The sequence below is a fragment of the Barbatula barbatula genome, assembly GCF_947034865.1.
Source record: "Barbatula barbatula genome assembly, chromosome: 18".
NCBI classification, from domain to species: Eukaryota; Metazoa; Chordata; class Actinopteri; order Cypriniformes; family Nemacheilidae; genus Barbatula; species Barbatula barbatula.
Window position 1 is genome coordinate 22,482,726 of NC_136781.1, and position 18,386 is coordinate 22,501,111.

The 18,386-nt window shown below is 41.1% G+C and overlaps 1 protein-coding gene across 2 annotated transcripts in view; it reads left to right on the forward strand.

The window, feature by feature from the left end:
* The window catches only part of nlgn3a (neuroligin 3a), a 165,524-nt gene that overhangs the window by 81,055 nt on the left and 66,083 nt on the right, over positions 1-18,386 (forward strand). For both annotated transcript variants that reach the window (XM_079479624.1, XM_079479625.1), the window contains one exon: positions 10,518-10,703. In XM_079479624.1, coding sequence (XP_079335750.1) covers positions 10,518-10,703 — 186 coding nt within the window. The remainder of the gene's footprint in view (positions 1-10,517; positions 10,704-18,386) is intronic.

Sequence of the window (18,386 nt, forward strand, 5' to 3'; positions counted from 1 at the left end):
TCCTAGATTTGTTTAATAGGCTTGTCATTTCCTTGATGGCCATTGCTAGAATGAAACGAAGCTTAAGAAATAGAGTGAGGCTTTGGGCACAGACTAACCTTGCCACATCAGAGGCGGTGGGCGTAAAAAATAATCAAAATACTCTTTGTATATAAACGCACTCTGCCTTTAACAGAATTTGCCTGTGGAATTAATTAAATCAGCCATTTAGTCATTTGTGTATAATTAACATTGAAATTACAGGGGTCAATTGTTTGGTTTGACTAAATAAAGCAAGCATTTAAACCTCCCATAGTTGAGTTAAGATCAGAATGTTTCAGGAAGTTTAAAGTGCACATTTTGATTGTAAGTAAATGCTGAATGCCTTAATGTGTCTCCCTAAGAGTGGAATCACCTCCACATTACGGCATGTAGCCCATCACATTTGAGCTTTAACATTCCTAAGGTCTCATTTTGAATGGTTTTGTTGCACGGGAGGGCCACTGGAACGCTAGGATGTTAAAGTCATATGTGTGATGTGCTGAGGTTTCTAAGTGAAGAAGAGTGAAGGGATGCCCTGACACTGATCAAACTATGATGAACAGCGTCAGGTGTGTTTGTTTAGGGCTCTGCAGCACCATGACCCTCCATGAACACACTTGAAAAGTCCTTTCATGAGGGTATAGCATCTGATGATCTAGATTGAGGAGCGAAGCCCTTCACCAGGGGAACCGCAGCAAGGTCTTTAAAAGGACAGCCAAATGCAAGAAGCAGCATTGAAATTGAACACGGCGGCTGTTCTACGTGGAATCGTGGAGAATGGTGTACAGTCCTGTGATATTACCACACATACAACCCAGCAGATGAGCTCTGAAACCACTAGATTGTCAACACAGACATGTATCAGGCCTTATTCTGTTGAATGATAAATTAGTCTGTGGTGATTATGAAGACTAATTGTAATCCTGGTTTAATGAGCGTAGACTGCTGCCACTCAGAAGCTCCACTCCACCTCTGCCAGAGACGCTTCGTGTCCAAGACAATGCTTCAAATGGGAATTCAGTCCACAGCAGCCAAATTGTTGAAGCTCAGAACTGCATCTGTGCTCTGTATATGGCATGGATGATGTATTTGTGCTGGTGTCTACCAACAAGACTCAGTGGTTAGAGCATGGCGCTAGCAACGCCAAGGTCACAGGTTGGATCCCAGGGATTGCACATACTTAGAAACAGAAATGTACACTATAATGCAATGTAAGTCGCTTTGGATAAATGCATCTGCCAACTGCGTTAATATAAATATATATAATATATATAAGAAGGGCTGTCTGTCACCACATATCTGGTGAGTCAAACGCATGCGCACGTCAAACGACCACAAGGTCACACCACAATATCATGAAAGGCCTTGAGTGGTCCAGCAAAGAGCACTCTGAATAATGAGACCCACTTCCTCTTCTGTCTGAGCTGCTGGCTAATCTGCACTCTGAGAGAGAGAACGCAGCACTGTCACATCGGAGTTTGACTGAATCCACTTTAAAATAGCCATGCACATGCAGTCACCTTTTCAGTGACTAAACCAAGACAGCATCGCCATTAAACTAGCATTTCATAACTATGGGAAATAGCGAAACAATGTTCACCCACTCTGTTCCTTATAGAAACACTTTTATCAGATCTTTTTTACCCATCAGCTCAACAAGAGGGGTGGTGTTACACGGGTCTCTCCCAGACAACGCCTCATCTATTTCCGCACCGTCAGCTCACCCTTAAAGCACAGTTGTCAAATTTAATTGTGTTACCTGCAGAGCCCTAAGGCCTTTTATGCGTTTATTCCTGGCGATGGAAGAAAATAGGATGTGAGATGAGCCACAGAGTGTGTTTATTCTCGCTGAAACACAGATTCACCAACATAACATAAACTTGCATTGACACGAGTAAGTGCTTGGGTGTCTTCCGGTAGTAGTCATTTCATTCTTTTAGCCTCATTATGCAGGATCTGCAGACATTTAAAGTGGTGATTTCTGTTGCTTGAGAGACCTACTGTAGTGTGGTGCCTACCTGTAGCAAGTAAATGAAATCAATTCTAGGTGAATGTGTGCGCACAGGACCTTAGAAACACAGCTTGGACCCCTAGAGGCTGTGTATTCATTCAGACAATTGGCGTGAGTGTTTTGACAAGCGCTTCCCAATGTTGGGGCGGTCCGTGAGGTCTAAGATCGTGTAGACAGGAGACAGTTATCTGTTATTGCTTTTGGAATAGTGCTCATGTTTTCATTGGATGCTTGCGGGATTGTTGAATGCTACTCCAGCAGTACTGTAATACCAACCTGGTGAAAGTAAACACAGCCTGCGGTTTTAACAGTACTAGATCATGTTTAATTGGTTGGAATAAAAGCTTTTCAGAGAAACATTAAAAGTCCTTCATTTTCTTAATGAATGTAATTAGAAGGAAGCTGGCCGGAGCCTCTATCATCTTGAACTCTCAGATACTGTGCAGTCGGCTTTCCGGTGGACGGTGCGCTCAGCCCGCCAATGGGCAGCGAGAAAACAAATCCACAATGACATTTCACCTGATTGAGAGTCCTGTGTGGGAAAGCCCACACTTTGTGCTGAACTGTCAGGCAGATTTCTGTGAGATGTGAAGAGGATGAAAAAAGGCAAACAAACAGGTAGAGCTCTCACCAGATCACAGGAGATAGAGAGACACAAAGAGAGATCTAACCTTTATTTTGATCTCTTCTCAGGGAGAACAGTGATATCTGAGATATTAAAAGAGAATATGGCTAATTGAAACACATTCAAACCTGTGTTGATTATTGCCTGTGCTTGTCAGCTGAAACACAAAAAATTGCATTGATGCTTTCTATGTGCTGTACGATCAGCAGAAACATTTGATGGTTTAAGAGAGAACGTGCAAAACCATGTAAACTCTGTTGTAAATGCTGTGTGTAATGTAACCAAATTTGTTGGCTTTCTTTTGGGACCACTACGGTCTTCCTCGAATGCTACAACACCCCATATTAACTAACAGCAGGTTGGTAATATTATCTAGCTGACTGACCCCTCAACCTGTGATCACCACCTCAGAAACCTTTTTGATCGGTGGGTCTAGCATCAGAAGTATTTTCCAAGTGAAGTTGAAATCACACTGTTGTCATAAACATCATGCAGCTCATGCACATCAATCTGGGAAGGTTTGTTTCTTTGAAAACTGATTGGTAAGATGGGACCTATTCATTACCTTTACTGGAAATTGATCTGTGAAATGTTTCATGATAAGTGTGAATATCAGCGGTTGATTGTCTGACTAACTTCTTTTTGGCGGTTTGATTGGCAGATTGGATTTAGGCAGATGAACAGGGGACACTTCTCAAAGCCCATTGTTTGCTTTGCATGAGCAGAAGCTCTTGAACTTCTTGAGTGATTTAAAGGTACATTCACATCATTGTCATGAAATCAAGCCCAATTTATCTTTTCCATGTATTTTGATCCGTAGGGCATCAACATCCAATAGCAATTAATGTTGTGTAGTCGGTAACAGCTCTCTTCTTTCCATGTCACAAGAGACTTAGGATTGTGGGTAGTGCAGTACTACTCTGAGAATCACAGCATTTAACACAACAATTAAACATGAAAAAAATATTCTAAAGATGAATTCTACATAAACACTGTAGGATGAGACCACACTCTCTCCCAACTTACTTCCATTCACCTGACTTTCATTTACCAACCTTCGAGCACCTGGTAGATCTTCCTTGTTAGGTTTACACATGTTATATGAAGTCAGTTTTGAACATTTAAACAGCGTTTTTATTTCTCAAACAGAATTGAGTGTTGAGCAGTAACTGAGAGCAGTGCGATTAATGTGGAATGACTGTTTCCTAAGCAATGATGGTGTATCCTTGAAGAAAAAATCTATGGCCACTTGGATTTGACAATAGTTCCTTCCGTGGCCTGCCGAGGCCGAGTATTTGTTCACTGTACGTGTGTGTTTCTGACCCATGAGATAGGATGCAGCGGGTAGCTGTGCTCGGGAACTAATTGAAATGAGAGGCGATGTGCAAGTCTCCTCCAACATCGGCGAGCCATTCGTCAGGGTGACATCACTGGTCTTACACCACATCCATCTTGTAGAGCAGGGCCAGACTCATGCTCCAAGTCATGATTAATATCCATACCTCCCCACCGCAAGCAGTCACGCTCGCCGCATTCAAACACACTAGCGTGCTGGGAGGCAGCGGACGGCTTCCCTGGTAATCTTCCCTAGAGCCGGACAGCTGTGGGCTTCTTTGCCATGCTAACTCCACCGATCTTGGAATGGGAGTTGGCAAAGTGGTGGAGAGAAGTTCTCCAGTAGGAAAAGAGGAAGGCTGTGCTGTTTGCTGGGCGCTCAGCGGCCCCCAACCTCGACTCTTGACAAATTGTCAATGAAAGCACAAGCTATGCCCAAGGCAACCACCTGGCACCCACACATTGAGAATTACTGTAAAAGGAATTGTTCAACCAATCATGAAAATTCTGTTATTTACTCCCCATCATGCCCTTCCAAATAATGCCTTTTTTAACCCTGTGGAATACAGATGAAAAAGTTGACTGGTCAAGCTGCTGTTTTTTATTTACTGTTAAAGGATAAAGGAGTAAATGCAGCAGTAGTAATGTTGTTTTGGGGAAGTACAGAAATCATTTATTAATATATTAGAATATTTATTATTTTAAAATGTATCAACTCCACCCTGACTCCACCCCTTTCACCTCAGCACCGGGGGGTATGCTCTGGGTTTGGCCATACACCGGGCCCAGGGCCCTCTCCCCAGGACAGCACACCGATACGCATACTATCCGTCCCACTTTATTATCTGCGAGGCGAACTCGTGAAAAACTCTTTCTAGCAGTTAATGCAACCGGTCCCCTTCCAGTCAAACATTATCAGTGACTAACACTTTTAGTTTATTCCTCAGAATAACAAGCAGAGTTTCTGCAAATCATTTGTCATTTTCAATGCATGACAGCCTTTGGTCACTGTATGCTTCCCGTGTGGAAAAGAAGAGCTCTGAATTTTTTTTACTTCTTGCTTTTCCATGAAAAAGAAAAGTATTATGAATATTCTTAATGACATGCGAGTGAGCAAGTGATGAAAACCAGGAAGAAATGCTTTGATGACAGACGACGATCTTATCAAAGCATGCAGTCCGACTGAAAGGAACAGAGCAACTTCAGAGCTAAAGATTTCCCGCCGTAGCGTCTCATTATCAAGAGATGAAATTGCAGCCCCCACCTGCGATCGGAGGTGAACGGCACTTTGAAGATGATGTGAAATGTGACCATGATTTGCTTTGATAACCCCCCTCCCCTCCCTGATGGATGTATGTAACACTTTCAGACTCTCGTAGCTTTCAGACGACAGCGTACACTTAGCCTAAAAGCCTTTCGCTGTCTTAGAGTCACCCCCATTGACACGCACGCTTTCATTCATGGGCATGCTGCGGTGGATGAGATTGATTGGGAAGTGCTGCCGCCGCCGTTCACTTGTTGTCATTCGCAGGGTCCCCGCATGTCATGTAATCAGATTAAAAGAGCCGCTGTCACAGGACAGGACGGCTGGCTCACGAACACCTGATTTACTTCACGGTGCTCACCGCGTTCTCCTAAAGGCAATCTGTTTTATCAGTCCTGAATTTGATCCATCCCTATTGCTCCACCACACTGCTGCAGTAAGCATGACAGGTTTTTGTACCTTTGGGGTGAACGCTTTTAAAGCGATATAAATTGCATGTCCATTGCAATCTCATCAGCTGCTCATTTTGGCTGAATTGAAAATTCCAAGAATAATATTTTTCCCGTGCTGTAACACACACACCCACACTCACGTGCGGTTGCTTTGGTTAATAGTAAAGGCTTTGTACTGAGGCTCTTTGGAAACGTGTGTCGAGAGCTCTTACTGTTATTAAGAGCTGGGAGATGAAAAAGCTCTTGTCAGATCTCATCTAAATCCATGGATGACATACCGCTAATACGCCCCTATCATATATCTGCGCTCATTAATTCCAGAGCGGTCACTCAATCTTAGACGTACTCATTGATAAAGGATGAAATTGTATGACTTATGTGTCTGTGACAGAAGCGCCTCAGTCTTCAACCCTTTATATCTATCTTTGCTAAGTGTAGATTTATACTCGGAGCTGAGATGGTCCCGAATCAAAGTAAGACACGGCTGAGTGAGTGATTGGTGGAGGCTTTTAGCAAAAGTCTGATAAACACAGACGCAGCTATTTGCAGAAAAACAGGCCTCACCCCATATTTTCTCAGATGCCGGGACTCTTCCCTTCCGCCCCTACATCAGAAATGAGATGTGAATGGCCTCCGTGTTCTGAAATCCTTTAAAACAGCTCTCTTGTTCCAGACTTCCCAGACACATCAATGAAGAGGCCAGCAATTGTCTTTGAGCACTGTACAGTGATACAAATGCAATGGCTCTCTTTCAGAGATTGGCTCTCCGCCCCTTTTCCTTTTAAATCCCATATTTTGAAGAATTCAATGGATATGGGGAGAGTTGAGAACTGGGACGAGTGAAATGCCCCTGGAGCGAGAGGTTTGGAGAATACATAAGGGAGTCTGGAACACATTGGTTCTTTATGTTTTTTTGATGGTGGCCCTGCAAATCCCCGGGCATCCAGAATCCCTCTATTCAGCCCGAAAGAGAGAAAATGGGAGGAGGATGGGTTATGAAGTGTCAAAGCTGAGATTGTGTGAGTGAGGTTGGGCGAGCAGGCTTGGGAGAATGGCAGATAGTGTGAACACACAGGCAGTCTTGTTAGTCGGCATCAACAGTGAAGGGAAGAGAGAGAAAAACAGACGGACTGATGTCAAATGCTACTTGTCCATTGCATCATCATCATCGTCATCAGGATAGAGCTCGCTACAGAGAACACAGCATTCTGCTTTAGCGACTGGATGTCACTTAAAGCTGTCACTAGAAAATACACTTTTGTTCTTTTCTTTTGTTGAACACAGCAGATATTTAAAAAAATGTTTGAGTCACTTTGTTCATGCTACTTTCCAAAAAACTATCCTTAGTGACTTCAAGGTATCAGCAGATGTACTTCGGATAAAAGTGTAAATGAAAAACATAAGCGAGTTAGTAAAAACACTAAACACAAAAGTGTGACTGCTTACAGATGTTACATCACACATAGATACCTACAGCAGCAGATGTTCCTGTCTATAAGTTTGACTGAGAGCTGGAATTGAGGTGAATCAGATCCATTAAAATCTGACTTTCTGAGAGGCTTGACTCTTTATTAAACTCATCAGCAGATGTCATTGCCATGCGCCTGAGAAGAACCCACGTATAAAATGAAACATTCTCTAATGCTTGCTCCACTTCTGGCATGTAGGTCGGTATGGACATGAATAAAGATACTTTTCTCTCTGAGACAGTATCAGTATCAGAAACGAGTCCTTTGGAAGCCTGTTTTCCACAGCCAGGGACAACACAACGTTGTGTGACATCACAATCTTTCTGCTATTACAAGCTCATGGTGACCATAAAGTGCTTTCAAATTACTGTTTGTTTGTGCAACATTTTTGAGTTTATACTGTTATTAGGGGAGTGCTTAAATCTGAGCACATTCTCAGACTCTTCAGAGGACACACACAGTATGAGATGATTGTCCGGAGAATCATAAGCAGAAGTTTAATGCGCTCTTCATTTACCATTATTGACGTGTGGAAGAGCAGTCGATATACTAAAGACATTGCAGTTGTGATTTTTCTCTTCTATTATTTCTTTCAACATTCGTCACCAGCTTTTCTGAAGCTGTTGAACGATAGCTTTAAACATCACAGCCACGATGTTTGAGGCTCTTGAGAAGGCAAGAAAAGTCCAAGCTAGTGGAAGTATATTAGCACGCAAAGCACGCGCTGATGGAGAGCGTCCGTTCAAGAGACAGGCCGGATGAATTGAGGGCAGGGCAAAGGATGGACGGACGTGTGAAAGCCATCCGACAGCTTTAGTGATGAAAGGAGGTGAAGAAATCTCTGGTGGGTTTGCTGTATATTTAATGTGCTCATATTCTGGCATCAGCTCCTGTCCACCTCCTGACGGCTCAATGTCATGTCATTGGAGCTACGTGGATCGATGTCAGCGCGTGTGCGATCGGCTCGTGGTGGAATGTGAACGCATTCAGTGTACTTTACCAACAAGACTCGAATCCACCGGAAACCTCAGAATATTGATGATGTGAAGCATTGTTGATATCATAAGTCACCTGTCAGGTTGGCTCTGTATAATATTGCGAGTTGACGTGTTTCATTACTCTGGAGTGCAATAGAAGGTTGTGGATTATTAGTGTATTGACGGGTACCGTTATCACCACAGCCTATATGATGTTGAAAGGCACAGATAGCAGAATGTAGAGACGCACGGTGAATGTGTTTGATTTACGTGAGTATGAGCTGTTGTTCAGCAGCATTTTGAAGGTCCAGCTCACCCGAACAAGACAAATCAAACGCTGTACCGGCCTGCTGCTTTGTCAACACATTTATTTGATATTCATTATAATGGTCCTGGTTACTATGATTTGATTGTCACTACATTGGGTTTCTTTTTCATTAAAATCATGCAAAACTGTGAAAGGCATGAAATAAAAATACTCACTTTTTAGAACGGTTGTATTGTCAGATAGATTTTTTCTTGTTGTTTGTTTTCCCCTTTAACCATTATTGGAGAGATGTGTGACATGAGCAATGTGTTTGACACAAATATAAGTGATTTAAAGTGAACATTTCATCAGCGTGAGACTCCACATCAATATAAAGCGACATAACAGAGTGCAAAATGTCTGCCAATGCCCTTGAGAGGTTTAGGAAAGCTGTTCTCGTTTCAACACATTTTCCTCTGTGCAGGAAGCAGACTTTATTTGATATGCTAATATATTGCATGCAGTTTAATTGATTTGTTCCTCATGAAAGCACAATAAAAACCGATCAGGGGAACAAGATGTCTCTCTCTCTTTTCAAGCGATGTCATCTCTTCAAATCTGTTTGAGGATCTAGATGTCTTGCACATGTAAATGCAGACGTCAAATAGACGTAAGCCAGATGTATGTGAGCTATCAGGGTCAAGTATTCACTGAAATGATATGTATTAAGTTGTTTTTGAATGATGGGAGAGATGTGGTTGACAGGACTGCATTTGGAAGAGCATTCCACAAGCGAGGAGTAGTGAAGGAGAACGAGTGGGAAAATGATTTAATGTGTTATCTAACTTTCATTTAGTATTGTACACAAAACTCCGAATGTAGCACTTCAGAATGAATACAGTATGTCATGACAAACAGAAAGCGTGTTGAAACACAAGCAGTGTGTTCAGTGTGACTGAAGCGTTTCTTTCATCGACCTCCGATGGGCTTTTTATTTGGGCTAAGTGAAGTGTTTTCCTCTGGAGGCGGTCCACATGCTAACCCTAACATTGTGAATGGATGTCTAGTTGGGATCAAGTGAACATGACTCATATTACCCATCATTCATTCACGCACACACACAAGTCAGGTTGCCAAAACCAACCATCTAGCGTCACAGTGATAGAAAGCAACCCAGATCAAACATTTGGTCCTCTATGTAACAGAAAAACATTCACTGCTGTCACAAGCTCTAGTTATGGCTCTTTTGGGAGACGAATTGTAGATGAACATTGTTTCAGTGCTGTCATTCTATTCCTAGCTAGTAAGTGCACATGTGTTCAGACCCAATGTCTATATGATGTCAAATATTTACAGTTTTGCAGTAAAAACTTCTCATAAATCCAGCACTGTGTGTTATGCACTTGTGAATGCTTATGCTGGTGAGTTATTCTCATGAGATGCTGTAGTATTCTACAGTGAGTGGTTGTTATGGTGTTGCCAGGTGCTTGCTTACTGCCCAAAGTCAATGGTTTACATGGTTTTAAAACACCTCTCCTCAACAGGCTACATGACTGGAGGTTTACAGCATTGATGAATTTAATACTTGTGGTTTGGGTTTTGTTCAGATACAAGAAAATATGAGCAGCAGTCATAATGAAGTTTGCAAACACTACAGTATTTTCAACTCTGTGTCATAGATCAATATCTTTTCTGTAAATTGGCAATTACTGTATGTCCCAGGTACTGTTTGTAACAGAAACAGAAGCATTACATTACTCAGTGTCATTTATACATGATAATTGCTTTATTGAGTTTAATGTTCATTGGTTTAATGTTTAGGTTGCAACAGAAAAAACACTAGAATTAACCAATTTGGTTGGCAATAGGACTGTCACTATATCAGTTAACACGTTTATCGTGGCCAAATAATTCACACTAACATTATTATCACATCTAATACATTCAAAAGAAATAAATAATACTATTGATCAGATTCATCTTTAATTTAGTTTATTGTTTGTTTTCTCTTTTTTGGTCATTGCATTTGACTCAAGTATGAGTGTAGTGAGGTGGAGAGATACGTTTGTAACCATTGTGGCAGTTATTGAGGCAGTTATTCTCATGTCTCTTACAGGGTTCCTGAGCACAGGAGACCAGGCGGCTAAAGGGAATTATGGGCTTCTGGATCAGATTCAGGCTCTGCGCTGGATCAGTGAGAACATTGGCTATTTCGGTGGTGATTCCAATCGCATCACTGTTTTTGGATCAGGAATCGGGGCCTCTTGTGTGAGCTTGCTGACTTTATCCCACCATTCTGAAGGTATGAGAACATTTCATTCCATTAAAAACCCATATTAACCTTACATTATGTTCTGGAAACTGACTTGGTCTGTAGTACTCAATGTTAGATTAAACAACAATGGAATATAGAATCAAATATGGAAGTAATGAATATAAAAACACGAGTAAATAAACAAAATGATCTGATAATGGAATGAAAGCCAAGACAAATGTATGTTTGTACTCTCAAGTCAGAGTTTCATCATCCCTCAGAAAACACAGTTAATTTTGCATGAGAAGCATGTTAGTGTTACATCCGCAAGTTAGAGCACAAATAAAACATGATGTAATATCTGTAACACACTGTTCACACACCTACAAGTATTACATCAGTGAACACAAGTTCCTCCACTGAACAAAAAGCCCTTAAAGAACACATTTGATTTCATTGATCGCTGTGCATTATAATAACATTTGTATAAACCATGAGAGAGGCGGCGTACAGTCAATGTTTGAAATGAGAATGATCAGTGTGGCCAAAGTTAAAGCAATGGTTCCACACAAAGGTGTTGTTTTAACTCATTCATGTTTATAAATGAGTGCTATAAACTCCAAATGGATCATATAAATGATATGCATGTTCAGATGTTGCTTCTGACAGCTAGTTGGATATTATGTATTTAACATCGAAGTGCCTTTAATTGACGCCAGCGATGATGGACGTTCAGTCGACAGTGATTTCCAAACAAAGTGTGTAACTGAATCTGTTTAGTTTTGTATTCATGCAGCCATAAATACACGGCAGTTTTTCACAGGACTTGTCGAGGTTACATTTATCATTTTAGCAGCTGTAGCATATCATCACAGCCGGAACTAGATGCAGATCTGCCGCACGATGTAGGGAGGCTTTTCAGAGACGTGAGACACTTATGGGAAAGTCAATTTTAGCCTTGTGAGTTTCAATGGCATCCAACTGACCGTGAAAACCAAAAGAAAAATGTTGCAACCAAGTCTTTCATGTTATTCTGTGTGTAGTTCTACATGGAATTAAAGTTGTCTTGGTTTCTCTATGAAATAGTTCAGTTGAGATCTTTTGACTTTTGCTTCCTGCTGAGTGTGTTGTTTGCATCAAATGTGTTATTAATTGCTTTGAATCTGGATTTGCATTTGGATTGATTTCTTTCACTATACATGTCTTCAGCATTCACTGCATTATTGTCAAGGTTCATGTAGCGTGTTATTACACAGTCACATCAGCCGTCTTGCTCCTTTCGCAGTAAATTGGATATTACTGATGCTGATAGATCCCCTGAATAGAAGCATATGCACCACTTGGTCTGATGAGATAAAGCAGCAGTCAGGATCAGGATCCTTGAAAATTGAAACAGGAAAGCAGCTATTGGGAGACTGGAGCTAACTGCATGTGCTCCAGATATCAATCAGCGGCTCTGCCATACTTCTCAAAGCTGTGATTTTAGCCATCGCAGCAGGACAAACGGCAGGCAAAACGCTCAGGACAAGATTTAGAAGAATATACAGGAGCCGAAACATCCGACAAAAGGCATGATTATTTTTTAACAGCAGTGTAATGAGGGGTCGGAAGAATGTGGATCCATTTGCAGATTAACTTTAATAATCAAGATCAGGGTCAAACAGGCAGTGATCAAACAACAGTGGCAGGAATATCAGAGGCTGAGCAGAAACAGAAACAATACCAGGCAAGAGTCAGGGTTGGCAGCAAAGCAGTCGACGTTCCAGAGAGCAAGGTCACAAGGGCAGGCGGCAGAGAATCAACAGTTGTCAAAAAATCCAGGATAATACACAGAAGGGTCACAGAATATCAAGGTTAACGCTCAGAAATGTTAGCCGGGACAAAACAAGACTTCGCAATGAGTAAGAGTGTAAATGCTGCTTAAGTAGAGCAGATCATGGAGAACACCTGAGCAGGTGATTAGTCTCTATGCGGGGTGCATGGGAAATGTAGTCCGGGAAAGTCAATACTCAGGAGAGGGTGCCCTCCGGTGGCCATCAGAGAGAGCCACAGAGGTCTGATTCATGACAAGCAGCTTAATGCAGCATTATACCAATACTAGTAGCCTTCTGGTAAACATAGTGTAGCAAACATGAACTACAGAAGTAGTGTTTTCTACTGACTGGAGTAGCAGCATTGCATTCAAACATAAGCAATGGTGTTACTACACTTAAGGTGCTTTAACGGCAGCTGGACGGTTAGAAGAGTAAAGGTCTTTGCACAGTTCGATACGCGTTTTTTCATATTTGCCGCATTTTTCGTATTTGTTCGGTGTCTCTGAATTGTCAAAATGGCTCTCAGAATGCTTGCAAAAAACACAGAAGATTAAACCCATTCAGAATTTTTTTATGAAGGACGGAAATATCTGAGGCAGTGTGTAAATTTTATTGACACAACGTGAGGTCGTATTTTTTTTTTAACTTGTGGAAGTTTAGGACTCAATATGCAATGACCTTACGTCAGGTGACAGAGCAATAGAGCTTCTTTCAATACTGACTCGAAACTCCAACACTCGACCGAAGCTCACTCTGTGCCATTCACTTCAACGTAGCTTTGCTTTAATGTCCAATATAATAAAGTCTGCTAACATCTGTCAGATAACATCTCAATGATTTACAGTACATACTGTAGAGCGACATGTACACATATTGGCGAGGTACGTATGGTGTCGGTCACATTTTTATTCTAATTGGCAAAAGGAGCACAGCTCAGCTTCCAGTGAAACCTAAGCCTTAGTGCAAATCTAAGGCTGAAATCCCTCCGCAGGTTATTCCCACCCACTGTTCCCTGATCCCCAACACAACACAATTACCTCCATCCCATCATCAGAAATACCTAAAGTGCGGATCAAAAAACACTTCAGCTCGCTGCTCGCAGGGCAGTGCGGTGCGTGATATTGAGTGTGCTGCTTGTTTGGCAAAGGTGTGTGTGTGCGTGTGTGTGTTTGTGGTGGTGTTAATGAGGCCACGGTGACCTGTCTCCTCGCTGTCTGGCTCATCTTCTTATGAGGCTCCCACTTGGAGCTCGCCCTGTCTGAGCGTATGGCAGGCCAGGAGCAAGGGATCATCTATCATCCCTCTTCTCTGCAGGACTGTGCCTGCTCGCCAGGCCCCTGCCGTGATACGGATTCCGGATGCGTCCCACTTTTCCATCATCAAGTTTCAGGTCAATCACCTGTCTCACTTCTCTGATGGAAATGGGAACCTATTGGAAACACAGAGAAGAGATGGCTAGTCTGGTTCTTATCTCTTTGAGCGTGATGGGATTGAATCACACGGTCTCCCTTTTGCAAGTATCTGCCTCGATTGGTCATCACAATCAGGACGTGGTCCCAACATTCATTTGAAGCGGTCCTTGCCCTTTGATTTTCATGGTTATGACTTGAAACGATCAACTAATCGATGACCTTTGATTTTTTGTGCCTGACACGACACTCTAATGAACCAATGATTGCCTTAGGTTTTCAGGAGTAGATTTAGATGTTGGGCCTATCATTAGTTGCTAGGTGTGTTTTTTTGGAACATGTTTTTCATAAGCCTTTTGTGCAAACGGTCTGGAAACGGTTTCTTGAGCCGTGCTCTAAAGTAAGAAGTTCAACATCAAGGACGTTGCCCAATCTTGTGTGTTATTATCTACTTGGCACCAGGGCTTTCTCTTAATGAACATGCAGATTTGCCTCTTTCTTTCTTCTAATAATAATGACGATGTCAAATGAGATGGCTCCACAGGCTGGTGCTGGAATATTAAGCGACTCAAGCGTTGGCTCTGTGTGTGCGGGAGAGGGGATGTTGGAGGCCTAGCAGCAGTGATTGTGAAGGTCATTGCCAGACTTTTTTTTCTCTTCCTGTAACTAATCAGCCTAAAAGCCCTGCTCACGAGGACATGCTACCCTTTTAAAGGACCGTCTCATACATTATTGGGGGCTATGCTGGAGGATTCCTTCCACCAATCATGTCAACTCTCATTTTTTATAGAGACTTTTGGGTTATTGAGGACCGTAAATATGCACACTAAATTGTGTGGATTTTATTAGTGCGATGCTTTGAGAAGTGGTAGATTTGTAATATGCTAAAGTCTCGAGAGGTAACACTCGTACTTAAAACACTGCACATGAATTAGAGGCACTTGATTCTGATGAACTAAATGTGAAATGCCAGCATGAGCACTATACATCATCATAGCAGTGCAACATTGACTTTGTGCTGCTGTTACAATGACAACAATATAGAATAAACTATCTAGCTAGCCACTCAGCATATTTTTGTAAAAACTTCAAATCTTCTTACATTAATAGTAGCCATAACCAGTGGCGGCTCCAGACAATTTTGATTGGGGGGTCAATGGGGGGTCTTGGTCATTTCAAGGGGGGTCTCATGAAAACCAATAAAAATATAGTGGACACGGCTAATAACTGCATATTAATGCTACTAAACAAATAAAACAACACAGCATATCAACTACTTTGTTTTGAATTAATTAATCAATTGTAGTTTGCAAACAATATGCTCGATCTTTAATTGCCATAGCTACACCCAGTGCCGCTTCTAGCTATATTGGTGCCCTAAGCATAATTCCATTATGATGCCCCCCCACCCTGAAATAATTTTTTTTTTTGCCAGTTTAGCTTTTTATTACCAAACATACAACTCAATACCAATAACACAATAGCAGCATCACAGTATAAAACTTAAGAACACTAAATAGAGAAAGTAAAATCTTCACAGCTTTGCTGACTTTGTAAACATATGTAGAATAGCCAACCCACACTACACATTTGAGAGTGCAAATTTTTCTTCAGTAAACAGAATAGCAAAACAAAAAAACTATCAATGTTTAACAGTAAAATCTCAATTTAGATTGCAAGCTGGACCGAAATTAAAGTTATAGCAACATAGTTACATAACATATGTCAGCAAGTTCGAGGCGCATTACGATTAGTAGCAGATTGCACATTTCCCAAATATTTTTTAATCAGGAAGGCAGTGGGGGGTCAAGCCGTTTTTTGGAAGGGTCTTGAGACCCCCCAAGACCCCCCCTGGCACCACCGGTGGCCATAACAGAGCTATGTTTAAAGTGACAGTGTCTCATATAGTGGATTTTAGGACTATAAAACATATTGCTGTTAATTAAGTCCATCCCACTCCTACTAGTGTTCCATCTCTTGCTAAGCACTTCAGCTCCCACTACTCATTCAACACTACTTTATATTCTAACTAAAAGATAAAAAAGTGCTTGCACAACAAGGCAAAATTAAAAAAGTTAGATTTAAAATTATCATTAATAATCTAATAGCGGCTGAAGTTTTGTAGAGTCGCCACGTCCTTCGTCCAGCATTTGTCAGGTCTGGGAATGGATTGCGCCCTGCCCGCTCCGGTAACCTTGGACTGCATCCTGCCCGCTCTAGTAACCTTGGAACAATGAGACAAGACTGGCTGAGAGTAGAGTACTGTTCTGCACTCTTTGATGCAACAAATGCATCAGTTGTTATTGGAAGTGTCCCTGGTTCCGGTTGATCTAACTAGTGCAGCCTAGATCTTTGAAATATATATATTATGATAGCGTAGTGTATGCAAGATTAAAAAGATGTGTCTTTAGTCTAGATTTAAACTGACAGAGTGTGTCTGCCTCCCGGACGGTGCAGGGAAGACTGTTCCAAAGTTTAGGCGCTAGATAGGAAAAGGATCTGCCGCCTGCACTTGATTTAGAAATTCTAGGTATTACCAACTGACCTGACACCTGAGAGCGTAGTGCACGTGATGGACTATAATACGTAAGAAGTTCTCTCAAGTAGTGAGGAGCTAAACCATGCAAGGCTTTATAGGTAATAAGCAAGATTTTAAAGTTTATGCGATGCTTTATAGGTAACCAGTGCAAGGTTGACAGAAACGGGCTAATATGCTCATACTTTTTTGTACGTGTAAGATCTCGAGCTGCCACATTTTGGACCAGTTGGAGTTTTTGTAATAGGCCTGCAGGGCAACCACCTAATAGTGCATTACAGTAATCTAGTGTTGATGTCATAAAGGAATGTATAAGCTTCTTGGCATCTGATGGTGACAGCATGTGACGTAGTTTAGATATATTTTTAAGATGGAAAAATGCAATTTTACAGGTGTTGGCGACCTGGTTCTCAAATGACAGAGTACTATCGAATATAAAGCCAAGATTCTTAGCTGAAGATGAGGGTTTTATGGAACATCCATCAATAGTTAAGCAGTATTCTTGGTTGTTACGTAGGGCGGTTTTCGGTCCGATAAGTAACACTTCAGTTTTGTCCGAGTTCAGTAATAAAAAATTGCTACTCATCCACTTTTTTATATCGACTATGTATTCCACTATTCGATGGAATTGCTGTGTTTCATGAGGCTTCGTGGAAATATAAAGTTGCGTATCATCAGCATAACAGTGAAAGCTTACTCCGTGTCGCTTTATTATATCTCCTAGAGGTAGCATGTATAATGCGAAGAGCATAGGCCCTAAGACTGAGCCCTGTGGTACACCGTACTGGACTTGCGATTTGCGTGATACCTCATTGTTTATTGCTACATATTGAAAACGGTCGCATAAATAATATCTAAGCCATTTCAAAGCTATTTCCTTAATACCGACATCATTTTTGAGTCTATGTAGGAGAATGCTGTTGTCAATGGTGTCGAATGCAGCACTAACATCTAGCAGCACCAATAAGGAGATACAAGCTCGGTCAGACATAAGCAGATCATTTCTTCAACTCTAATCAGAGCAGTCTTTGTACTGTGATGTGCTCTGAATCCAGACTGGAAATCTTCATTAATCTCATTCCTTTGGAGGAAGGAACATATTTGAGCATAGTAGGAAATATTGCTTTATAAATGTATTTGATTTGTAAAACACAAAAATGATCTAATTAGAACATGCAATGACTGTGCTCGAAACTCCATTGTAACCATCTGTGACAACTAGCAGCACCCTAGCAACCACCTTCAACACTTTTGGAATGACCCAGAATACATTAGCAACACTATACTGTAGCAACCTCCTATAAAAAAACACTTAAGTATCATGGCAAGCACAACATAGTTTTACATACTTCAGACTCCTCACATTCCAATGCAGTAAATCTTGCTATAGAAATACATTTGAATTAAAGAAAACTGAATTAACTTTTGTTGGTGTAGCTTACAAATCGAATGGGTGTTTACTAATATATTCCGGGTATGGTTAACCCTAATATGTTAATCTTATTCATGATTTTCAGTCACCTGTACTTGTGCAGTTAAACAAAAGTATATTAAAAGTATTAATAATAATAATACAAATATTTATAATGTTAAGTTCATTAAAAAAGTATGCAAGCATAGTAATTTACAGAAAATAAACTTGGAAAAGTACTTACATTTACATTTATGCATTTGGCAGACGCATTTATCCAAAGCGATTTACATTGCATTATCCTATACATTTATACATAGGTATCTGCAATCCCCTGGAATCCAACACACAACCTTTCACTGTTAACACAATGCTCTTACCACCGAGATACAGGAAAGCTTACAAATGTACTACACGTATTGAGCTGGTTAACTTGCAAGCATGCTTAAAAATAAACTAGTACTTTACTGTGAGTACTTGAAAGTGTACATTTATAAACAACAACTGTGCTACAGGTATTGAACTTGTAAACTACCAGTACAGCTAAAGAATACTTACAAG